Raw genomic sequence first — 24,191 nt, 5'->3', positions numbered from 1 at the left:
ACATTAATTTCTCATTTTTCCATATTTTCCTGCAGTCAAATTAGCACTTTACAAATTCTTTCTCATCCGCTACCTCAGTGGACAGAAACATACCCACTCTTTTATTCTGTGTGAATTCTGTGACCACAAAACATAAATAAATATGCGAAACACAAAGTGATTAACTTCCATATGAGAATCTCTGTCTGTCTAAAACCTTTTCAGCACTGAGATTTGTTTCGTCTGTGTCTTCAGGTGTAACAGAAGAGATGTGGACACCACCAGCTTCAAGGTGGAGGACCTGACGGAGGGAGACGAGTACGAGTTCAGAGTGATGGCACATAACGAGGTCGGACCCAGCCGACCTTCATCCACAGCTGGACCCGTCCTTATTCAGGACCAGACCTGTAAGGGGGGGGGGGGTCTTAAATGAAATACATTATCCAGCTGTATTATGGGAAATGTAGGATCCAGTGTTGTTTGCCCCAACAGTCCAGATTTTTGGTGGTTGGATTTGGACCATTCTGGTTTTAATCTGCTTTATGGAAGAAACACTGAAGTCTCTCTAGTATTAGCAGCATGCTTAGAGATGTTTGGTTTCTATTTTTCTCAGAGATAACTCAACTCAAAGTTACAATGTGTCACAATCATAAAGAAGTTCAATCTATGGAGACTCTAATTTAACCTTCAGTACTGTATTTCACTTTCTTTGTCTCACCATTATCATAATCCTAAACTGATTTATTGCCCATCTTGACACTCCAGCGCAAAGTTGATCAGTTTTGTATCAGACTTCTTGATGTGTTTAACCACAATATATGCTGCCGTTCACCTTAAATCTTCAAAAGAGAAGAAACACGTTTTAAAAATGACGCATAATCTCCTCGTGTTATATTTCAGGTGCTCCATCCATCGAGCTGAATGAGTTCATGGAGGTTGAGCAGGGCACCGACATCAAAATCGTGGCCAAGATCCGCGGCTGTCCATTCCCAAAGCTCACCTGGTACAAGGCTCCACCCCACAAGTCAGACAAAAAGGAGGAGGTTCAGTACGACGAGCACATCAACAAGATCGTGTCCGACGACACCTGCACGCTGCTCATCCAGCAGGGCAAACGTCCTGACACCGGCCTGTACACACTGGTGGCCTCCAACAGCCTCGGCAAGGCCTCCAAGGAGATGAGGCTCAACGTGCTCGGTATGAACAAACACCTCAGAACAAACCATTCTCAGGTTTCACTGACTGAAATATGATTTTTTTTTTCTTTTTGTTTTTTTTCAGGACGGCCCGGTCCTCCCTCTGCTCCCATCAAGTTCGAGGAGATTGGAGCCGAGAAGATCACGCTGTCCTGGCTGCCGCCGAAGGACGATGGAGGCTCCAAGGTCACAAACTATGTCATCTGGAAGCGCGTGGCCAGCAGGACGTCCTGGGTGCCTGTCACCAGCGAGCCCAAAGAGCGGATCTGGACCGTGGAGAACCTGTTGCAAGGACACGAGTACGTGTTCCGGGTCATGGCCCAGAACAAGTACGGAGTCGGAGAGCCACTGGACAGCGAGCCTGAGGTTGCCAGAGATCTCTTCAGTGAGTCTTCAGTTTCAAATATATATATCAGTACTACTACTTCACTTAAAGAACAGATCATCAGAGTAACGGAGGATAAAGTTCAGCGCAGGTGCTTTAGATTAAAGAACAATTAGAATTACAAGATCTTCTCCATGTTGACAAACTAAAGCATCATGGGATATTATTTCTTGTTGAGTTTCGAAATCAAACCACTTCAACTAAACCTGGAAGATGTATTCACTGAAGCTGAATCTTTGAATCCTCTAACCTTTGACCTTTTCTATTCGTCCCACTGCAGATATCCCTGGTCAGGTCGAGAAGCCGACGGTAAGCGGCATCACCATGGATTCCATGACAGTAAGCTGGGAGGAGCCCGAGGAGGACGGTGGCACCCCGATTACCGGCTACTGGCTGGAGCGAAAAGAGACAACAGGCAAACGCTGGACCCGCGTCACCCGCGACCCCATCCGTCCCATGGGCATGGGCGAGTCGTATGTGGTGAGCGGACTCATTGAGGGCTCCCAGTACCTGTTTAGAGTCTGTGCCATCAACGCCGCAGGACTTGGACCCTACAGCCCCACCACAGACCCCATCTTTGCCAGAGACCCCATCTGTAAGAGTCACACACTGAAATCACACAAGTTTATGTAGTTTTAAATACACAAAGACAGATGTTAACTGCCTGTCTGTCTCCACCTGTAGCCCCGCCCTCTCCTCCGACCCCGAAGGTTAATGATTGGACGAGGTCCACAGTGGACCTGGAGTGGATCCCTCCTTTGAAGGATGGAGGCTCCAAGATCATGGGTTACTGGGTCGAGTACCAGGAGGAGGGCACTGAGCCCTGGGTCAAGGTGAGAACACGGTCATGGAAAACCTGAGAAAGTCTTGGAATATCACAAACTCATTTTCAAGGCCTGGAAAAGTCACAGAATTAGTAAAAGTGGAAAAGTCATGGAATTTTGACTAGGCAGACTAGGCCTATGTCAGCATACCTAGGGGCTGGTCCAAGACAGGCCTGAGCCAGCCCTAACTATAAGCTTTATCAAACGTCTTAAGTCTGTTATTATATGTGGGGTAATTGTTTGCTTCCTTTTTAGAGATAGATGTGTGTTTCAGAGCGACCTCACAAAGTCCATGTTTGTGTTTTTCAGGCCAAAGAGACCGAAATTCGTGGCACCCGTTTTGTGATCACCGGTCTGAAGACTGGTGGCAAATACAAATTTAGGGTGACAGCCTTCAATGCTGCCGGTAACGGCGAGCCAGGAGTAATCCCAGAGGTGCTTGAGGTCAACGACAGAACCAGTGAGTCCGTTTGAAAGAGGGTGACACACGTCTTTCACGTCAAACTGTCGTTCTCTCAAAAATCTGACACTTAAGGATGTTTTCATCCTGTTTGGTTATATCTAGCGGACTGTAACGTTGAGTTTCTTCCCCCCAGTTGCTCCTGAGGTCGACCTGGATGCCTCAGTGAAGGATAGGATGGTGGTCCACGCCGGTGGTGTGATTCGTATCATTGCCTACGTGTCGGGCCAGCCAACCCCGGAGGTGACCTGGGGCAGAGAAGGAGCTGCGCTGCCTCCTGAGGCTAAAATTGAAACAACAGCTATCAGCTCATCTCTGGTCATCAAACCCTGCACCAGGAATCACCTTGGCATATACACACTGACCGCCAAGAATGCTGGAGGGGAGAAGAAGAAGAGCATCACTGTGGAAGTTTTAGGTAAAATACTGTTATCCTGTTGAAACGAGACGGCATCTTCAGACTCCTCAGTGATTTTATGTTTTTAATTACTACAACTAACTGTGTCCGCTCTCAGATGTCCCGGGGCCAGTCGGCATTCCCGTCACTGCAGAGAATCTGAGCACTGAGACCTGCAAGATCAACTGGTTCTTCCCCGAGAGGGATGGTGGCTCTCCAATCAGCAACTTCATCATCCAGAAGCGTGAAGCAGAGCACAAGGCCTGGACCTCTCTGCATTTTACCGCCAGCAGACAGAATGCCATAGCTCAAGGCCTCACCGTCGGAAAGTCCTACTTCTTCAGAGTAGCCGCTGAGAATGCCATTGGCATGGGACCTTTCGTTGAGACCGCAGCCGAGCTTGTCGTCAAGGAAAAAATCAGTAAGTTTTATGAAACCTGAATCCTGGTGACTACTGAAGATCTGAAAGGTGACATGTAACTATTGTAAAGATGAGAGGATGAGGAGACCACAAGATAAAAGTTCTGAGATTTGTCTGTATGTTTGTGTTTCCCTCAGGTGTGCCTGACCGCCCCGAGGGGCTCGAGGTCACCAAGGCCACCAAGGATTTGATCAGCATCACCTGGAAGCCGCCCAAGTTTGACGGTGGTTCGGACATCACCATGTACATCCTGGAAGCTCGTATGATCGGCAAAGACAAGTTCACCAGAGTGACGAAGGAGAGCCTGATGGAGAGGAAGTACACCTACGATGGGCTGAAAGAGGGAGAAACCTATGAGCTACGGGTCATCGCCGTCAACGAGGTTGGACCCAGCAAGCCGTCGTTCCCCACCAAACCAATCACCTGCAAGGATGAACTGGGTGAGAGAAGGAACAGTGCAAATTAACAAATACAAATATATATTACTGTTCACTTTGAAGGATTTGGAGTTCAGAAATAAGTGCTGAAACGTTCTTATTATGTGAAAGAAATAAACGGGCATCATCAGCAAAATGTAAGACATAGGTAGATAAAGAAGCAGCTAACAAATCACGGATTCTCACTCCTCAGTGCGTCACTTCATCTGACTCTGTCCTCAACTTTCTTTTCTCACAGAGCCGCCAACCATCGAGCTGGACTTCCGCGATAAGATCATCATTCGTGTAGGCGAGAGCTGCCTGCTGCAGGGCCGCTACACCGGCAAACCTCCTCCGTCCATCGTGTGGTACCGTGACGACAAGGAGCTGAAGGCCGACCAACACATTATGTTCAAGAACACGCTGACCACTATGTCGCTCGGCCTGATGAAAGCCAAGCGTGAGCACAGCGGCAAATATGTGGTTGTGGTGGAGAACAGCACCGGGTCCAGGAAGGGAGTCTGCAACATCACGGTTGTCGGTATGTAGGTGGACCTCTTGGGGAAATCTGGGGCTGATAGAAGCTTGTATATCAGCAAAGAGTACTAAAGGTATAGATGATACGAAGCAACTCAACAACTGAATTAGATGGGAATAGAAGGAGTCCATGCCTAGACCCCTGTGGGCTACCAAAAGCAATTGTATTATCCATTTACATTCACACATTTTGCTACAAACAATGCTACAAAACTACCAGCTCTGCTGAGTAACGCAGAGATTGGCTGAGCACATTACATATTCCTTACCTGCAGAATCAAATATTCCTTACCTGCAGAGTTGTTTCACACTGACCTTTCTTTCTTCCCTGCAGACCGTCCCTCTCCTCCTGTTGGCCCCGTGGTGTTTGAGGAGGTGCATAGGGAGTACATGGTCATCTCTTGGAAACCTCCTCTGGACAGCGGTGGTATCGACGTCTCCAACTACATCATTGAGAAGAGAGACGTTAACAGAGACACCTGGACCACAGTAACGTCTGCCACGACCAAGACCATATGCAAGGTGGGTCCAGATGATTTGTCAACCACACTCCATTCAGCTGTTGTGTTACTATGCCAACGCGCCGGCAAGAGCCATAGGTGAAGGCATTATGTTTTCCGGTTATCCGTCTGTACATCCCGAAGTTCGTCCCATTCTTGTGGACAGGATATTTCAAGAATGCTTTGAGGGAATGTCTTCAAATATAGCACAAATGGTCACTGTTCACAAATGTTTATTCTTCACTGAAGAATAAACTGATTAGAGTTTGGCGTTCGAAGGTCAAAGGTCAAGGTCAGTGTGACCTCATAAAATATGTCTTTGGCCCAAACTCAAGAATTATTATGCTAATTATGACAAAACTTCACACAAATGTCTAACAGGATGAAATGAAGTGATGACATTTAATATCGAAAAGGTCAAAGGTCATCTTCACTGTGACATCATCATGTTTTATCATCATATCTCAGGAACAGAGGGGGAGACATTTGGTCAGATACTGAATTGGTGACTCTAATCCTGTGCCGATTGTATAGATCTTCTGTGTGTGAAGCATCCATGTTTTCATAGACATTGGATGGAAACTGTCAGAGTAACTAGACTGGTGGGCGGAGACATGCAACAGCAAGGTGGTAGTTTTGGTTTTAAAGATCTTCAGGAGACCTGACCCAGAAAACCCGTTTTCCCAGTTGTGGGGGCTTGCTGAAGACATGTTGTTTCTTTGTCTCAGGTTCCAAAACTAACGGAGGGCAGGGAGTACATCATGAGGATCTCTGCTGAGAACATGTATGGCATCAGCGATCCTTTGGAGTCCGAGGAGATGAGAGCCAAAGATCTTTTCAGTACGTTCTGCTCACATCCTGCACACACTTATACTTTTTTTCAAATGGTTCAGTTCTGTTCACAAATTTTACTATCACAAAATTTAAGACTTAAGATTTTTCTTCAAACTTATAGTGCAATGGAAACAAATAAATATTCTTTCCCCATTAGAAATGGATCCTTAAAAGAACCCGAATATCTGTGTTTCTTCTTCCTAGGAGTCCCAGAGGCCCCTGAGATGCCGACAGTCAGGGAGGTGTATGCCACCAACGCTCTGGTGCTTTGGACCCGGCCTCGCGATGGCGGGAAGCCGATCACCAATTATATTCTAGAGAAGAGGGAGGTCGGAGCCAAGAGGTGGTCCAGAGCCACCAGGGACCATTTGTACCCGGCCACTCAGTATCGAGTCCAGGATCTGATTGAAGGCTGCGAGTACGAGTTCAGGGTGATGGCTGAGAACGAGTTGGGAATCGGAGACCCCAGTCCCCCCTCCAAACCCATTCTTGCCAAAGATCCCATCGGTCAGTGTGGCACAAATTCATGCAAAACATATTCATATTTATATTATATTTGCAGACTATACTTTATGTTTATTTTCATTTTCATCACACATTCTGCATTTTTTCCAAAGTTAGATCTTTTGTATTTGCAAAACCATTGATAAAAACATTATTTACACAAGTCCGTATATTAAGCTAAGATGAAATATTAGTATTTTGTTCAGCATTTTTGATGAGTATTTAGTATAGCTCATTAGGTTTCTCAGTGATTACAGCTGCAGTATGTACAAAAGACAAGTCAGATATTTATGTATTCAAACACGTAACAATGCAGCTCAGAAGCTATCAACATTCATACTTACACAAAAGATATTCTACTAAACAATCAACCATTCATTATTTATTTGTCACATGGAATAATACGAGCAACAGCTCCAGTGAAACATGATGCATCAGCTCCATTGACTTGGTCACTGTCATTTACTCCTTTTTATAGTCTTCCTCCTTTGTCGCCTGCTGCTTTATGATCTGACATTTTTCAGGAATGGCTCTGGTAATCCATGGTTTCTGGTTGTAGAATGATTTAACTGTCCACACATCCTAACCTCGACAAGACGTCCGCATGGTCGCTACTCTTCAGACGCCTCTGAACAGTGTACAGCAGGAACAGGACAGCAGCTCACATACCCGTCATCACACCATTCACCATTTCAGTCACTCAAAGGATATCATAGTTCCTGATATCCAGTTGTAGACTGATGGAGGTCATCCAGTTTATTTTCCAACACCTGCACAGTGGTTAGCAGGATGCTCGTTGGCTGGTGCCCATTCTTCCCCATCTTTTCCTTGATGTTTACTGACGTTTACATTGGAAAACATTAACCAGGCTAGCTAGCAGCTAGAAATTGGGAGTTGATTTTCTCATTCTGACACGCCACCACTGTCCAACACCAACCACAAAAAGCACCACCAACACAAAATAGACATTGAATAGAGATTGGAGTCGCTGCCCATGTCCGAGAGGAGCGACTATGTGGCCATCTTGTTGAGGTCAAGATATGTAAACTATGACGCATGCCTCCAGTGAAGCCAGAGATGGAGCCAATCAGAGCCTTGAGCTACCATCAACATCACTGATGGTTCAGTGAATAAACTGAGCCTGTGGTGGGTTCAATTTGTAAAATAATAGAAGCAACTTTACCAAAAACTACAGTTAATGAAGAAATGATTGACTGATAAAACAACATCCCACCTCCTGAAGATATGATGATTCTAAGAGTGAAATAATACTTGTGTCCATCTTTTCTACCACAATTAGGACTGGCCACCAATGTTTTTGCCCATATTATTTACAGTCTGGGATATTTTGTCTTCACAGTGCGTCCCAGCCCTCCAGTGACCCCCGAGGCCTACGATAAGACCAAGGACTCTGTCAGCTTGAGGTGGAAGTTGCCCCGCCATGACGGGAAGGGTCGCATCTTTGGCTACCTCGTCGAGTATCAGAAGCCCGGTGCTGTGGAGTGGGTTCCAGCCAATGAGACCCCGGAGCAGTGCCCCGACCTCCACTATGTGGTGACGGGCCTGCTCGACAAACATGAGTATGCCTTTAGGATCTTCACCGTCAATGCTGCTGGCAAATCTGACCCTGCTTATGTCAAAGAGACCATCACAGTCCATGACAGACTGGGTAAGGGGCTCATTTGTAACTGTTCTTTATCTGTTATGCATGGCATTTTCTTTTTTCAGCTCAATAAGACAAAAGGCGTCAGACTCTATCAGTGCTGACATTTAGAACAACTTTATTGACCTGTAGTTTTTGGCCAATGTATGCAGACATTCTACATATGCTAAATTCATTCATTTGATTTCCATTTTCCCTCCACAGAGGCACCAGAGTTGATGCTGGACGCCAACATGGCACGAGACCACCTGGCCATGCTGGGCACTGACATCACCTTGAGCGCCACCTTTAAAGGTGTGCCACAACCCACCGTCAGCTGGAAGAAGAACGACGGTGACGTTCCTTCTCACATCACTGTCGCTGTCACCACCAGCAGCAGCAAACTCTTTATCCCTAAGTGTGTCCGGCCAGACTCCGGAGACTTTACCATCACTGTGGAGAATGCTGCTGGCAAGAAATCTGCAACCGTTTCTGTGCTTGTGCTGAGTAAGTGAAACATCCACCCACACAAATACAGGATTTCTTCAGTCCTGAATGAAACAGTTTGTAAAGACGATATTTGAATTTTATTTGTTTCCACCAGACAAGCCTACCCCTCCCAGAGATCTGGTGGTCTCTGAGGTGACCAGCGAGTCGGCCTACTTGACATGGAAGGCTCCCGAGGACAATGGTGGTGCCGTCATCTCCCACTACATTGTGGAGAAGAAGGACGTTGCCTCCGAGCAGTGGGTGCCGGTCTCTGCAGCCAATAAGAAACTGAGTCTGATGGCCATGTACCTGATGGAAGGAATTCAGTACCTATTTAGGGTTGCTGCTGAGAACCAGTTTGGCAGGAGCGACTACGTGGTGACCAAGACACCCATCAAGGCCGTTGATCCACTCTGTGAGTAAAAGACCGAATTACATTGTCTGATTTTCCTCTGAAAAATCATGACTTTTTTCAATTTGTGTAAATTGTGGAGCTTACAGATCCTGAAGGCTTCACTCTTACTGACTGTACAGAATATCATTCACAACAGTGTGTCTGTACTTTCAAATAACATGAGTACACTGTTAATGTTTTTTCACTTTGCCATGGAACAAACTTAAAGAGTTACTTGAAGTTAGGTTAGATTTGAAAGAGTTTGTCGACAGTTTTTTGCCACCTCATCTCCAAGTCTGCAATTTAAATCTAATCTACCAATAATCAGCAATAAATTGTTCTATCCCTGTACCATTTCAGATCCTCCTGGCCCACCCAAAAACCTGCACCACACTGATGCAGAGAAGACCGAAGTGTGGCTGGCATGGGAGTGGCCCGACCGAACCGGAGGAAGTGATATCACCGGCTTCATTGTGGAGCACCAGGAAGAGGGCCAGACAGACTGGGTCACCTTCAAGACCGTCAGCAACGAGCACGCCCACGTCACTGGTCTGGTGGAGGGCAAGACTTACCGCTTCAGGGTCAAGGCTCAGAATGCAATCGGTGTGAGCCGTCCTGACACCAGCGTACCCATCACCTGCCAGGAAAAGACATGTAAGAAGGAGTCATTTCTTATTGCAGATGCTGTTTCTTTTCTCATTTACGCTCATGAAAAACGTCCTAATGTTGTTACTATTTTGTTCTCTTTTAGTACCACCAACTATTGAAGTTGATGTGAAGCTTATTGAGGGTCTTGTTGTCAAAGCTGGCAGTCCTATTGCCCTTCCAGCCAAGATGACAGGCATCCCCACTCCTACTCCCAAATGGATGTCCGATAACAAGGAAATCATATCCGAGGGACGCTATCACATTGAGACTGTTGGATCCTCCACCACCCTTGGTATCCCTGAGAGCCAGAGAGGAGACACTGGAGAGTACGTCCTCACTGTGACCAATCCTTCAGGCAACAAGACTGTTGCCCTGCATGTCACCGTGCTGGATCTTCCAGGTCCACCCCTCGGACCTATCAATATCTTGGAGGTCACCCCTGATCACATGATGATCCAATGGAGGGCACCCAAAGATGACGGTGGCACACCCATCACCAACTACGTGGTGGAAAAGAGGGATGTGAAGAAGTCATGGGAGCCCTGGTCTGTAGTTAGCTCTGGCGGCACCAGCACCAAGGCCAAGGTGTCCAGGCTGGAGAAGGGCCGTGAGTACATAGTCCGTGTCCGAGCAGAAAACAAAATTGGCATCGGCGCACCACTTGAGAGTCCTCCCACTATTGCAAAGCACATGTTTAACCCTCCTGGTCCTCCAGGCCTGCCAGTGTGCTCTGATATCACTGAGAATGCTGTGACAGTAGAATGGCCCCTGCCTGACTATGATGGCGGCAGCCCTATCAGTGGATATGTGGTTGAACGCAGAGAAATGACAGGAAAGTGGATCCGCGTCAACAAAACTCCAGTGCTGGACCTCAGATACAGAGTCTCAGGCCTGTTTGAAGGCAACAGCTACGAGTTCAGAGTGTTTGCTGAAAACGTTGCTGGTATAAGCGAGCCTTCTCCCAACTCTGACCCTGTCAAGGCTGCTCGTGCCATCACCAAACCTGGACCCCCCGGCAATCTTAAACTTAAGGACTGGAGCAAGTCCTATGCTGACATCTGCTGGACCAAGCCTACCCGAGACGGTGGCAGTCCCATTCTGGGCTATGTGGTTGAGATTCAGAAGTCAGGATCTGCCAAGTGGGACAGAATCAACAAGGACCTCATCAAGATGTGTGCCCACAGAGTTCCAGGCCTCATGGAAGGAATGGAGTACAGAGTCCGCATCAGAGCCACCAACAAGGTTGGAGACAGTGAACCCAGGGAGCTGGCTAAGACTATCTTAGCAAAGGATATCCTGGTGCCCCCTGAGGTTGTTGTTGACGTGTCATGCCGCGACTCTCTGACAGTCAGGGCAGGTCAGATCATAAGTTTGATAACCAGGGTGAAAGGCAGACCTGACCCGGAGATCACATGGACCAAGGATGCCAGAGCCTTATCCCGGGACAAGCGCACTCAGCTTAACAACAACTATCCTCTGTGTGAATTGGTTATCAATGATGCAGTCAGGTCAGACTACGGTAAATACGCCATTCTCGCCAAGAACAGTAGTGGACAGGCACAGGCAACCATCATTGTCAATGTCCTTGACACACCAGGACCTTGCCAGAACCTGAAAGTGGCCTACGTGACCAAGAAGTCCTGCATGGTGTCCTGGGAGAATCCTGAGGACAATGGAGGCAGTGAGATCACTCAGTACATTATCGAGAGCCGTCAGCCCAGCCAGAGAGGATGGACTTTGGTCTCCAATGACTGCACCAAGCGCCTGTTGAAGGCCCCTCTTACTGAAGGCTGCGAGTACTTCTTCCGTGTCAGTGCAGAAAACAAGATTGGTGCTGGTCCACCCACTGAGACAAAGCAAGCTGTGTTGGCAGTCGATCCCGTTGAGAAGCCTGGTGAACCCATTGACTTCCACATCTCTGAGATCGGCAAGACCTTCTGCTTCCTCAAGTGGAAGAAGCCAGACAACGATGGTGGTAGCCGTAACCTGGCTTATCATGTTGAGAAGAAGCCAAAGGAGGCTGAGGAGTGGGAGAGGCTTCACAAGGGTGCTATCAAGGAGACTTACTTCATGGCTGACAGGTGCATTGAAAACCAGATCTACCAGTTCAGAGTTCAGACAAAGAACGAAGGAGGTGAGAGCAACTGGGTGACCACAGCTGAAGTCCTGGTGAAGGAAGAGCTTGTGGAACCTGAAGTCAAGATTAAACTAGATGCAACACTCGTGGTCAAGGCAGGAGACTCCATTCCTATCGAGGCAACAGTTAAGGGCAAACCCCAGCCTGATATCAAATGGACCAAAGATGACAGCACAGAGGAGATGAAGAGGGGCCCCAGGCTTCAGATCGAAACTGGTGTTGACTTCTCAAAGCTGCTGATTACTGGCGCCAAACGAACTGACAGTGGAAAATATGTTGTTACTGCCTCCAACAGTGCAGGAACCAGCACTGCCCACGCTAAGGTCAACGTACTGGATAGACCTGGACCTGTCAGGGATCTCAAGGTGTCTGGTATCACCATCGACAGGTGCCATTTGGCCTGGGAAGTTCCAGAAGATGATGGTGGCTGCGATATCTACAACTACATTATTGAGAAATGTGAGACCAAGAGAGGAGTGTGGTCGGTCCACTCCAACGCTGTCATCACCAATAAAGCTAATGTCACCCGTCTTATCGAGGGTAATGAGTATATCTTCAGAGTTCGTGCTGAGAATAAGATGGGTCCTGGACCTGCAGTGCAGAGTGAAGCCATTGTTGCTGGCACCCAGTTCAATGTGCCTGACGCTCCCGAGGCACCAGAAGTCACTAAGATTGCCAAGGAGGAGATGACTGTGCAGTGGTCAGAACCCGAGAGAGATGGCGGAAAGCCAGTCACAGGTTATCTGTTGGAGAAGAGGGAAGAGCATGCCGTTAGGTGGTCTCCTGTCAACAAGGATCCAATTCCTTCAACTCGTTTCACAGTTACTGGACTCCTGCCCCTCCATGACTACCAGTACAGAGTCAAGGCTGTCAATGAAATTGGCATTGGCAGTCCAAGCAAGCCCTCACGTGCCATCACTGCCAAGGATGCAGTTGGTATGTAACCAAAAATAATGATTTCATTGTGTTCATCTGTTAATCAAGAAATATTCATAGTGGGATTACTTCAGAGAACATTCACAGCTTAATCATCAGACACCCTTCTTCTTACAGAGCCTCCTGCACCTCCTACCAACTTGAAGGTCACGGACAGCACCAAGTCCACCATCACCCTGGGCTGGACCAAGCCTGTATCAGATGGTGGAGCTCCCATCATTGGCTACGTTGTGGAGATGAGGGTGCAGGGAAGTGCCAAGAAAGGAGACGATGGGTGGAAGAGGTGCAACGTGGCCGCACAGCTGGTCGTGTGCGAGTTCACAGTCACAAGTCTAGATGAGAAGCTTATATATGAATTCAGAGTGTCAGCTCAGAACCAGGTGGGCATGAGCCTGCCCTGTGACCTGGAGGGCGCAGTGATCCCTAGGGAGATTCTAGGTGAGAACTTTTAATCGCTTTTATGGTTGATGACCTACTAGTAACTCCTCATCATAAAATGGGGAGAGGAAGTACAGGTTAATATTAAGATGTGATCTCTTCTTGCAACATCAAGCTGACCCCTGTGCTGTTTCTTCCAACAGAGGCACCGGAGATTGACTTGGATGCCAACCTGAAGCAGGGCCTGACGGTGAGAGCCGGCTGTCCCATCAGACTATGTGCCACCATCAGAGGTAGACCAGCTCCCAAAGTCACATGGAGGAGAATGGGCATTGACAACGTGGTCAGGAAGGGAAAAGTCGACCTCATTGATACCATGACCTTCCTGATCATCCCCGACAGCACCCGCAATGACTCTGGCAAATACTGCCTGACGCTACAGAGTCCAGCCGGAGAGAAGGCTGTGTTTGTTAATGTTAAGGTTCTGGGTAGGTCCTGGTTTTCTTCCAGTGATGTAGCTGTTCAACTTGGTTGCAGCCGACAGTCATAAAAAGTTCATAATTCCATCAAAATACTGAGTTTCAGCTGAATCCAAACAAACTGCATCATCGCCTGTTTTTCCTGACAGACACTCCGGGACCTGTAATGAATCTGGAAGTTACCGACATCACACAGACATCCGCCATGATGTCCTGGAGTCCTCCAGAGGTTGACGGTGGCAGCGAGGTCACTCACTACATTGTTGAGAAGCGCGAGATTGACCGCAAGACCTGGGCAACCGTCAAAGCCGAAGTTGCGAAGGATAAGATTCCCTTCAAAGTCACCGGTCTGGTGCCAGGCACTGAGTACTACTTCAGAGTCATGGCTGTTAATGAGTATGGCTCTGGAGTCCCCAGGGTGTCACCCACTTCCTACATGGCCTCTGATCCTGTCAGTACGTATCGTATCTTAGTCACACAATGTGACTCCAGAACTCAGAGCTCAGCTCACAGCCACCCACTGTGCTCAGATGTCTCTTTTCTTTATCATCAGTCATTACAACACACCTGTCTAACTCACTTTTTCAGGTAAGCCTGATCCTTGTCAGAAGATCGAGGTTCTGGAGATCACTAAGAACAGTGCTGTTGTCGGCTGGGTGAAGCCCTTAAGGGACGGCGGTGCCAAGATTGATGGTTATGTTGTTGAATACATTGAGGTCAAACCTCCTCCAGAGCCTAAAGCACCTGTGGAGGTTTGTCATGTGATCAAACTGATTCTTCTCTGGCTGCTGCAATCATATTATTCTCAAAGATCTTTAAATTGCCTTCTGTTCTGTTATCATAAGTACTTCAGTCAATCAAATTAAAATGCAAGTGCTAAATAAACTAACCTTACTTCAGTTTACAGATATAATGATCTAACAGACTTTGTCTGACCCTGAATTTGTCACAGGTTCCGGGGGGAGAGGGGGCTCCTCCTCCACCTCCACCGCCTCCAGTGGTAGAGGAGCAGAAGGCAGAACCTGAAAAGGAGCTGTGGAACGCCTACACAACGGTGAAAGGTTTGACAATCAGCATCAGCGGCCTGAAGGAGGGCAAGAGGTACAGATTCAGAGTGGCTGCGAAGAACATCATGGGCCAGAGCTTGTTCACCGAGACCAGGCAGCCAGTCGAGATCAAGGAACAGATGTGTATGTTTTTACCTCAGATTAATGACAGATCAAGACACATTATGAAATAGTTTTAGCCACTATCCCATGATAGGCTAGTGGTTTGTAATGTCCAGTTATCTCATGATAGTGACTTGATTGTTGCATTATTTTGAAATTATAATAATAGTAAGTGTTGGTGATAACAGTAATATATAGGGACAACACTACATATGACCATATTTATTATCTCAAGGCTGCTGTCAGCTTCACTCTATATTCTCTACATTCTAATGAGTCAAATTCTCATGTCCACACCCACAGTGGAGCCAAAGATCGTCATGCCAGAGACAGTGAGCGCCAGAGCAGGAGCCAAGCTCAGAGTGGAGGCACTGGTTTCCGGAAGACCGTCTCCAACATGCAAGTGGATGCGTGGCGAGGTCGCAGTGGTCCCGTCCAGCCGTCTGGCCGTGCACCAGTCTGGCAACCTGTGCGTCCTGATCATCAAAGACGTGTCAAGGACAGACAGTGGAGAGTACAGCCTGGTGGCTGAGAACAGCTCTGCAAAGGTTGTCGAGTCCCTGAAGATTGTCATTAGAGGTCTGTGGCACACATGATTAAGATAATATGATGAAAAAACGTAGAAGATAAAATTATTGGCAGAATTATTTGGCATGACAAAGATTCTTCATATTAACACTTTTCTGTGTTTCAGACATTCCTGGTCCTCCTGAAGGCCCAGTGGAGATCAGCGATATCGACTCTGATGCCTGCTCCCTGTCCTGGAACAAACCACTGGAGGATGGAGGCAGCAATATCACCAACTACGTGGTAGAGAAATGCGATGTGACTAGAGGCGACTGGGTAACTGCTACCTCTTCTGGTCAGAAAACCAGTTGCAGGCTTGGAAAGCTCATCCCCGGAAAGGAGTATGTGTTCCGTATCCGTGCTGAGAACCGCTATGGAGTGTCAGACCCCATTCAGTCTGACAGGATGGTTGCAAAGTTCCCCTTTGGTAAGTTTAAGTAAAATACTAGTGTTTCCACAGTGCAGTCTTTGATTATCTTCAGATGTGAGATTCTGTCTAAAGTTACAGTGTTAATTTTATTTGTTTTGTGTCACTAGATGTTCCTAGTGAGCCCCTCAACTGCCGCATTAACAAGACCAACAAGGACTGTATGTTCGTTGCTTGGGATACACCTGAGAGCGACGGCGGCAGTCCCATCACAGGTTACTACATTGAACGTAAGGAGAGGAACAGCCTGCTGTGGGTGAAGGCCAATGACACCGTTGTCCGCACCACTGAGTACCCGTGTGCTGGCCTCATCGAGGGCCTGGAATACACGTTTAGAGTGTCCGCCATCAACCGTGCTGGCCAGGGCAAACCAAGCAAGAAGACTGACTTTGTCACTGCTAGAACACCTGTTGGTACGTTTGCTGCCTGCGCAACAACACCCAAGCAACAAGCTTGATTTCATTCAATTTTGTGTCCTTACTTTTGTTTCTTTGTGCGACAGACACTCCAGGTAAACCTGAAGTCTTGGATGTAACCAAGAACTCCGTTACTCTGGTCTGGACGCGTCCCAAAAATGACGGTGGCAGCAAGATCATTGGATACTATGTTGAGGCCATGCAGGTGCCAGGAGACACCTGGATACGATGCAACACCAGCAGCCAGAATGTCCCAAGGGAGGAGTATACGGTTACTGGTCTAGAGAGAGATTTGCAGTACCAGTTTAGAGTCATCGCCAAAACTGCTGTGAACTTGAGCAAACCCTCCGAGCCCACAGACCCTGTCTTGGTCTGTGCCGAGAACGGTGAGTGGTTTTACACTCTTATGACCAGGCTTATAAACCAGTCACCACAAAAACAATGTTACTGTATTTCAGCTTTGCTGCCAGAAGCTTGTGACTTTGAAATGTCTCTCACACATCTGAGTCATAGCATTTCTTTATCTCATCTTTGCACACACAGTTCCACCGAGGCTGGAGCTCAACGCCAAGATGCAGAAAGGTTTAAAGGTAAAGGCCGGAACCACAATCGTCCTGGAGGCTGAGGTATTTGGAAAGCCTATGCCCAAAGTGACATGGAAGAGAGGGGATGACAGCCTTAAATCAGGTGAAGGCCAGGTCATCACCCATCAGAGGCATCACTTCCAGCTGGAGATGGCAGGGGTCACCAAGGAGCACACAGCAACCTACTCCATCGTGGCAGAGAATGCTAGCGGCTCCAAGACTGCCGAAATCCAGGTCATAGTCCTGGGTGAGTACTTTTTATCTTTTCTTCTGGGATGTCTGTTCAGATTGTACCAAATTTAAGTTAAAGGTTTTTCACAGTTGAGAAGCTGTATTCACATTAAATTAATATTCTATTATTTTGTGCCCCATCAGATGTGCCCGGCCCTCCTGCCAGTGCCAAATATGTTGAAGTGTTTGCCACCAGTATCAAGGTGTCCTGGGAGCCTCCTCTGAAGGACGGTGGCGCTATCATTACCAACTACATTGTGGACAAGCGTGAGACCAGCAGAGCAAACTGGGCCCAGGTCTCCTCCAAGATCAAGGGAGACATTCATGAGTTCAGTGTGGAGAAGCTAATCGAGGGTCACGAGTACCAGTTCCGAATCCGTGCTGAGAACACGTGGGGAGTTGGTGACCCCCTCATCACCAACCCTGTCATCGCCAAGAACCCATTCAGTGAGTCATTACCAGAGTTTTCTCTGCATATTGCATAACAACATCAATGGTAATGAAAAACATTAGCAATCAGTGCCAAGGTTTAAACTGGATCCAATAATGTGATGTATGTATGACAGCAGCAGCTACACCCAACCATCTTACTGTCTCATTGCATATTCTGTTCTGCATCTAAAGCTTTATGTCACAGAGAGTCCAGATTTGATTGCATGTTTCAAACCTGAAATGTACTCTTAGTATCTAAACTAAAACCTAAACTGCCATGTCACTTCCAGCTGTTCCTGGCCCTTGCGAGGCACCAGTGATCACCAATGCGGCCAAGGATCGTATGACTGTGAGCTGGAAGGAGCCTGCCGATGATGGAAAGTCCCCCATCCTGGGCTACATGTTGGAAAAGAAAGAGACCAAGGAGCTGAGTTGGATCAAGCTGAACAGGAAGCCCATAACAGAGAGGAGCCTTGAAGTTACAGGCCTCAAAGAGGGATCTGAGTACGAGTTCAGAGTCAGTGCTGTCAATGTGGCAGGGGTTGGCAAACCCAGCGAGCCCTCCACTGGCACCATTGCACAGAATCCTCTCAGTAAGTCCCAGAACCTCAGAAAACTTTGCATTGTTCTGTCTTAATTAAATAATACAGACACTGTCACTCACATAAAGTAAGGACTCTCTGTATGTAAATTAACCTGAGTAAATGTGCTCTTCCCCAGCTCCTCCTGGCCCCGTTGTTAACCCCAGTGTGACAAACACCACCCACAGCACCATCAGCCTTGCTTGGACCGCCCCTGCCAACAATGGCGGAAGCCCCATCATCGGATACTTGGTGGAGGTCAAGAGGACTGACACCACAGACTGGATCCGCTGCAATGTCCCCAGGAACCTGCAGGAGACCAACTACGTCATCCAGAACCTCATACACAAGTCCGAGTACCAGTGCCGCATCACTGCTGTCAACAAGGTTGGCTTCAGCGAACCAGTTGAAGTACCCGGCACACATGTTGCCAAGGACATCATGAGTACGTATGAATTTAGTTTCTTTAGCTGCATTTATTTTAAATCTCCAAGACAATGAGTGAAAGTAAAATAAAGTATCATCAACATAAAGTATACAAAATACAACTTGGATATTCAGTAACTTAAAACTGACCCAAACCTGGAAAAGTGCATTTTGTTAATAGTTAGCTGGATTATGGCCAAGACTGGATGAAAATGAACCAAATCATTTTAGATGGCTATCGTCATTTTAGCCCAGATCACTCACTCCGATGTTTGAATGAAAGGATCCTGTGCTGGCTGACAGATGAGTTACTAAGTACTTGTATTCCTGAGCAAAATGTATCTTTTTACTGATGTTTTTAGTATAAAAGACCACAGACTGAGCAGTATTCTGCTCCATTAGGCCTTTGCAGCTGTAATAATACATCATAAGAGTCTTTCCTCACACTGTGTCACTCATAAAACTATTCCCTGTGCGTGCTCATGCAGTTCCTCCCGAGGCAGAGCTAAGTGCAGAGCTGAAGGAGGGTCTTGAGCTACGTGCTGGTGCTGTCATGAGGCTGTATGCCTCCATCAAGGGCACTCCCATCCCCAAGAGCACCTGGGCAAAGATGAACACCAACATCAAGGACCGCCAGGGCCTCATCATGAAATCCACCAACTTTGACACAGCAGTGATTGTAGAGAATGTCAACAGATATGATGCTGGCAAATACATTCTGAGTCTGGAGAGCTTGGCTGGCATTAAGATGTACACCATTGTTGTCAAGGTTCTTGGTGAGTGAACAACTTTCATTATTTCTTCATTAAGTAAATGCATTCATCTCAATTTGTTTGCATTGGTTGTACTCTGTAGAGGGTGAGGGATTAGTCACTCGAGTTTGGATTGATCTGAAACAGGTTAAAAAATATCTGTTTGGGGTTTATGTCCATATTTTAAGAGACACTGTCATAAAATGTTGTTGTATCTCTCCAGATACTCCTGGACCACCAGTCAACCTGATGGTGAAAGAGGCAAACAAGGACAGTGCCTCCATCTACTGGGACACTCCACTGATTGATGGTGGCTCTGAAATCACCCACTACATCGTGGAGAAGCGTGACACTGAGAGGAAGGCCTGGTCCATTGTCTCCAAAGACTGTACCAAGACATCCTTCGACGTGCCAGACCTGGATGCCGGGCGGTCCTACTGCTTCAGGGTGTCAGCAGTTAACAAGCTCGGCGCTGGAGAGCGTTGTGAGACAGCCGACTCTGTCAAGGCATCTGGTGGGTTTGATGATAACAGATTTTGTGCTTGACCTTTTGGGGTTTTTTTGTTCTTTCAAATGTACTCACTGTACTCATTTTACCTTTCCAGAGGAGCCTGGGCCTGTCATGGACTTCAAGACCCTGCTTGTCACCAAGGACTCTTGCACCCTTAGCTGGAAGAAACCCCTCAGCGATGGTGGCAGCCGCATCATCTGCTATGTGCTGGAGGTTCTCAATGGTGAAGACAAGTACAAGGAACTCATGAGGTCCAAGAACATGCAGTACAGTGCCAAGGACCTGGTGGAGGACAGAGAGTACACCTACAGAGTCAAGGCTGTCAATGACTCAGGAGAAGGTTCTCCCAAGGAGCTGAAGGTGGTTGCTAAAGACCAGATCAGTAAGTGACTGTGCATATTGAGAAATACATATTCATGTCTTGAGTAAGGTCTTTGAGACTGAACTTTTTAAAAAAGAAATCAATGCAGAGTTAAAGAAGTATGTGCAGGAACCACATTTTTTTTATCGTGTCATATTGATAAAACTTACATAGAAACAATCTAAGAGAGTTTGCACGTTGTTTTAAGTAGAGTTTTAAAATACTCAATCCTTCTCTCTGCAGTTCCTCCCAACTGTGACTTGAGGGAGCTGCCCAACATGTGCTACATTGCCAAGGAGGGCAGCACCGTCCGTCTGAAGATCCCAATCTTTGGCAAACCTCCACCCAAGGTCACCTGGAAGAAGGGAGATGACGAAGACTTGACAGACACTGGCCGAGTGTGCGCAGAGTCTTCTGCAGTTAATACCACCCTCATGATCAGGGACTGCCAGAGGAGTGATGCTTCCAAGTACTGTATCACCCTGAGGAACAGTGCTGGAACCAAGGAGTCCACCATCTTCATCAGGTAGAAATCAAACTGTAACAGGGCATGTAATTTCAGAGAATACAACTTTCTGAAACGCAATGCTGGTCTCAGTCATATTCATGTATTACTGGCTGTGTATAAATAAGTAACAAAAATAAAAATTCAATCCTCTGGCCTTTATATTCACTTCTGGAAAAAAGCATGATAAAGGACAAGTTGAGAAAAGGTATCATATCAGAACTTTACAATCTGTTGTCATCTTACTCACCTGAAAACTCACAGTCTAAATTGAAAGCCTGGAAGGAAAACTTGCAGCTTGAAATTTCAGAGGAAGATTGGGAAGCAGCTTGCACTGGCGCTTATATCAAATCTATAAATACACGTCTGAAATTAATACAATATAAATGGTTAATGCAGACTTATTTGGCACCAGTGGACTTAAACCGGTTTGACCCAAATATACCGGATATATGTACAAAATGTACAGAAAACAGAGGGACTTTGTTCCATTGTATTTGGCAATGTACAAAGGTTAACATGTTCTGGGAAGAGGTAAGAGTTGTGATGGAGAAGGTAATTTCAAAACAGATTTTACTGGATCCTAAACTTTTCCTCATGGGCTTATATCCAAAGAAACATAATTACAGTAAATATGAACGAGCATTTATAGATCTCAGCTTGCTCAATGCAAAAAAATGTATTGCATTATTATGGAAAGGGATTTATAGACCAAGTATTACTCAGTGGACAAGGCAGATGTTATCAAGTTTCCCATTAGAGAGAATAACTTACATATTAAAGGCCAAGCAGCATGTGTTTGAATTTATATGGGGACCCTTCATAGATTATGTAAAGGCTTTAGATTTAACAGATGACGTGAGTGAGTAGGTTCCATGGATGATGCAGTTTTCAAGTTTATAATTTCTTTTCAAAACATTGTTTTGCAATTTCTTTTTTCTTCTAGACATCTGGATTTCACATGTCACAATGAATATACTCCGTTTTATGAGTACTATTTTGAGACATGCCATTTGGAGATTTCTACTGGCTTGAACAGGAGCATTACTGTTTTGTTTTTTTTGTTTGTTTGTTTTGTGTGTGTGTTTGAGTATGTTTTTGTTGTTGTTGTTGTTGTTGTTGTTGTTGTTGTTTTGTGATAATGCAGCAGGCCTTTATGTTTGCAAACATTGTATGAATGAAAAGAGGCTGTATCTTGTAATGCTGGAAAATGAATAAAAATATTGTGGCAAAAAAATTCAATCATCTGTCTCCTCTCAGGGTGGTGGGTAAACCTGGCATCCCTGTTGGACCTATTAAGTTCAAAGATGTTGCTGCTGATGGTGCTACGCTGAAGTGGGCCACTCCTAAGGATGATGGTGGCTCAGAGATCACAAACTACATCCTGGAAAAGAGGGACTTCATCACCAACATGTGGGTCACTGTGTCCTCTGCTGTGGAGGACAACACCTTTAGGGTGACTGGTCTCCATGAGGGCACAGAGTACATCTTCAGAGTCTGTGCTGAGAACAAGTATGGTGTTGGAGAGGGACTCAAGTCTGATCCCATCGTTGCTAAACATCCATTCAGTAAGTGACTGATATTTTAAAGGCTGAATGTGTTGAACTTAAGAACTAAGCTTCTCATGAATAATATCTCTGTTTTTCTACAGATGTTCCCGATGCTCCTCCTCCACCTCAGGTCATGAGCATGTGCCACAACTCTGCTTACTTGGCCTGGTCTGACCCCAGGAAGACTGGAGGATCTCCCATCACAGGTGCAGTCAGCTTAAACACCTCACCTACCTTTTGTTCATTTTCTCTTTGCTTCTTATTTAAGTTTGATATCTATATAATGAGTATGTGGCATGCAAGCTTAATGTGGATTTCGTTTTTCCCTCCCTTTGTGCTACATTCAGGCTACCATGTTGAGTTCAAGGAGAGGAACAGTATGTTGTGGAAGAGGGCGAGTCCAGCTGCCTTGAAGATGAAGGAACACAAAGTAACTGGGCTGACTGAAGGTCTGGAGTACCAGTTCAGGGTCATGGCAGTCAATCTGGCCGGCATTGGCAGACCAAGTGCTCCCACAGATCCACAGGTGGCCCTGGATCCCATTGGTAAGTATAAGAAGTAAAAGGGTGGTTTAAATGACCAATTTTGTAAAGTATCCAACAATGCATTAATATTCTTTGTGTCTGTTTTAAAAGATGCCCCAGGGAAACCTGATGTGATCAGCATCACCAGAAGCACCGTGACCCTACAGTGGACCGAGCCACAGTTCGATGGTGGCCACAGACTGACTGGCTACATTGTTGAGAGGCGTGACCTGCCCTCTAAGATCTGGGTAAAGGCCAACAATGTAAATGTTGTGGAGCCTGCATTCACTGTAACTGATTTACAGGAAGGCTGCAAATACGAGTTTAGAATCAGGGCGAAGAATGCTGCCGGTGCTCTCAGCCCACCATCAGAGCAGACAGATACTATTATCTGCATGGATGAATATGGTGAGTTATAAACCCACCTCTGACATGTTGTCTCACTCACATCTTGGTATACTTTTAATAATTATCTTGGTATGATGCACAATAAATAAACTTTTTCATTTTTTGTTCAACAGCTGCACCAACCATTATTATCGACGCTCAGGTGAAAGAGGGTGTGACTGTCCGGGCTGGCGACACTATTGTAATTACTGCCACAAGCATTTTAGGCAAACCTGCGCCAACCTCATGCTGGTCAAAGGGAGGAAAATACTTTAAACCATCTGATATTGTTCATATTGAGACCACTGCAACTTCCTCCACCCTGTCCATCAAGTACGCTGGCAGGAAAGATTCTGGGGAGTACGTCATCACTGCCAGTAATCCCTTTGGTGTAAAGGAGGAAACCGTCAAGGTCACAGTTCTAGATGTTCCTGGTAGTCCTGGACCCATTGAATGCAGTGGTGTCTCTTCTGAAAAGGTCACTCTTACCTGGACAGCTCCTACCGAAGATGGAGGATCTCCTATAAAGTATTACACCCTGGAGAAGAGAGAGACCAGCCGCCTGCTCTGGACTATCCTGGAAGAGAAGGTCATTGACTGTCACTATGTGGCCAACAAGCTCATCCAGGGCAATGAGTACTTCTTCAGAGTATCTGCTGTTAACCAGTATGGTGCTGGTGAAGCATCTCACTCTGAGGCAGTTAAGATGATTGATAGATTCGGTATGTGCAGTTAGTTTGTGTTGCTCAATTTACATTACATCCTACATTTGTGCTTCAATTTTTAAAGATAGAAGAATACAGACTACTCAGATTCATGAATGTGTTTCTTTTATCTGTGCTTGTAGGTCCTCCTGGCCCACCATCCAGACCAGAGGTTGAAAAAGTTGATGGACATTCCGTCACAGTGACCTGGAGGAGACCAGCTGAGGATGGAGGAAGTGACATCATAGGATACTGTGTTGAGAAGAAGGAGAAAAAGGGGATGAGATGGGTCAGGGCATCCAAGAAATCCATTGCTGAGCTCAGCTATGCAGTCACTGGTCTCACTGAGGGCATAGAGTATGAGTTCCGTGTTCTTGCTGAGAACAAAGCTGGCTTCGGAGAGCCAAGTGAACCATCTATGCCTGTCAGAACGATAGTTGTTGCCTGTAAGTAAAAAGATTTTTGTCAGTTGTGAAAAGCAAACATGCCACCAAAATCCAATAAGATT

General features: G+C 46.4%; 1 protein-coding gene across 2 annotated transcripts in view; it reads left to right on the top strand.

Moving 5' to 3' along the window:
- Nucleotides 1-24,191, top strand: part of LOC126387577 (titin-like) — a 97,776-nt gene that overhangs the window by 27,491 nt on the left and 46,094 nt on the right. For both annotated transcript variants that reach the window (XM_050040103.1, XM_050040102.1), the window contains exons 46-86: nucleotides 235-386; nucleotides 880-1,176; nucleotides 1,261-1,560; nucleotides 1,841-2,155; nucleotides 2,245-2,393; nucleotides 2,694-2,844; nucleotides 2,981-3,262; nucleotides 3,360-3,662; nucleotides 3,800-4,102; nucleotides 4,338-4,619; nucleotides 4,950-5,137; nucleotides 5,844-5,955; nucleotides 6,154-6,456; nucleotides 7,814-8,122; nucleotides 8,321-8,602; nucleotides 8,700-8,999; nucleotides 9,339-9,632; nucleotides 9,730-12,699; nucleotides 12,817-13,137; nucleotides 13,281-13,565; nucleotides 13,706-14,011; nucleotides 14,145-14,308; nucleotides 14,509-14,746; nucleotides 15,029-15,304; nucleotides 15,420-15,719; nucleotides 15,830-16,132; nucleotides 16,222-16,521; nucleotides 16,679-16,966; nucleotides 17,095-17,397; nucleotides 17,673-17,975; nucleotides 18,103-18,408; nucleotides 18,878-19,165; nucleotides 19,365-19,655; nucleotides 19,747-20,034; nucleotides 20,257-20,539; nucleotides 21,779-22,086; nucleotides 22,170-22,274; nucleotides 22,416-22,613; nucleotides 22,704-23,000; nucleotides 23,114-23,701; nucleotides 23,827-24,129. In XM_050040103.1, coding sequence (XP_049896060.1) covers nucleotides 235-386; nucleotides 880-1,176; nucleotides 1,261-1,560; nucleotides 1,841-2,155; nucleotides 2,245-2,393; nucleotides 2,694-2,844; nucleotides 2,981-3,262; nucleotides 3,360-3,662; nucleotides 3,800-4,102; nucleotides 4,338-4,619; nucleotides 4,950-5,137; nucleotides 5,844-5,955; nucleotides 6,154-6,456; nucleotides 7,814-8,122; nucleotides 8,321-8,602; nucleotides 8,700-8,999; nucleotides 9,339-9,632; nucleotides 9,730-12,699; nucleotides 12,817-13,137; nucleotides 13,281-13,565; nucleotides 13,706-14,011; nucleotides 14,145-14,308; nucleotides 14,509-14,746; nucleotides 15,029-15,304; nucleotides 15,420-15,719; nucleotides 15,830-16,132; nucleotides 16,222-16,521; nucleotides 16,679-16,966; nucleotides 17,095-17,397; nucleotides 17,673-17,975; nucleotides 18,103-18,408; nucleotides 18,878-19,165; nucleotides 19,365-19,655; nucleotides 19,747-20,034; nucleotides 20,257-20,539; nucleotides 21,779-22,086; nucleotides 22,170-22,274; nucleotides 22,416-22,613; nucleotides 22,704-23,000; nucleotides 23,114-23,701; nucleotides 23,827-24,129 — 13,934 coding nt within the window. The remainder of the gene's footprint in view (nucleotides 1-234; nucleotides 387-879; nucleotides 1,177-1,260; nucleotides 1,561-1,840; nucleotides 2,156-2,244; nucleotides 2,394-2,693; nucleotides 2,845-2,980; nucleotides 3,263-3,359; nucleotides 3,663-3,799; nucleotides 4,103-4,337; nucleotides 4,620-4,949; nucleotides 5,138-5,843; nucleotides 5,956-6,153; nucleotides 6,457-7,813; nucleotides 8,123-8,320; nucleotides 8,603-8,699; nucleotides 9,000-9,338; nucleotides 9,633-9,729; nucleotides 12,700-12,816; nucleotides 13,138-13,280; nucleotides 13,566-13,705; nucleotides 14,012-14,144; nucleotides 14,309-14,508; nucleotides 14,747-15,028; nucleotides 15,305-15,419; nucleotides 15,720-15,829; nucleotides 16,133-16,221; nucleotides 16,522-16,678; nucleotides 16,967-17,094; nucleotides 17,398-17,672; nucleotides 17,976-18,102; nucleotides 18,409-18,877; nucleotides 19,166-19,364; nucleotides 19,656-19,746; nucleotides 20,035-20,256; nucleotides 20,540-21,778; nucleotides 22,087-22,169; nucleotides 22,275-22,415; nucleotides 22,614-22,703; nucleotides 23,001-23,113; nucleotides 23,702-23,826; nucleotides 24,130-24,191) is intronic.

This window comes from Epinephelus moara, unplaced genomic scaffold, assembly GCF_006386435.1.
Source record: "Epinephelus moara isolate mb unplaced genomic scaffold, YSFRI_EMoa_1.0 scaffold927, whole genome shotgun sequence".
Taxonomy (NCBI): Eukaryota; Metazoa; Chordata; class Actinopteri; order Perciformes; family Serranidae; genus Epinephelus; species Epinephelus moara.
The sequence above is the reverse complement of the archived record's forward strand: the minus strand, read 5'-3'. Positions and strand labels throughout refer to the sequence as shown.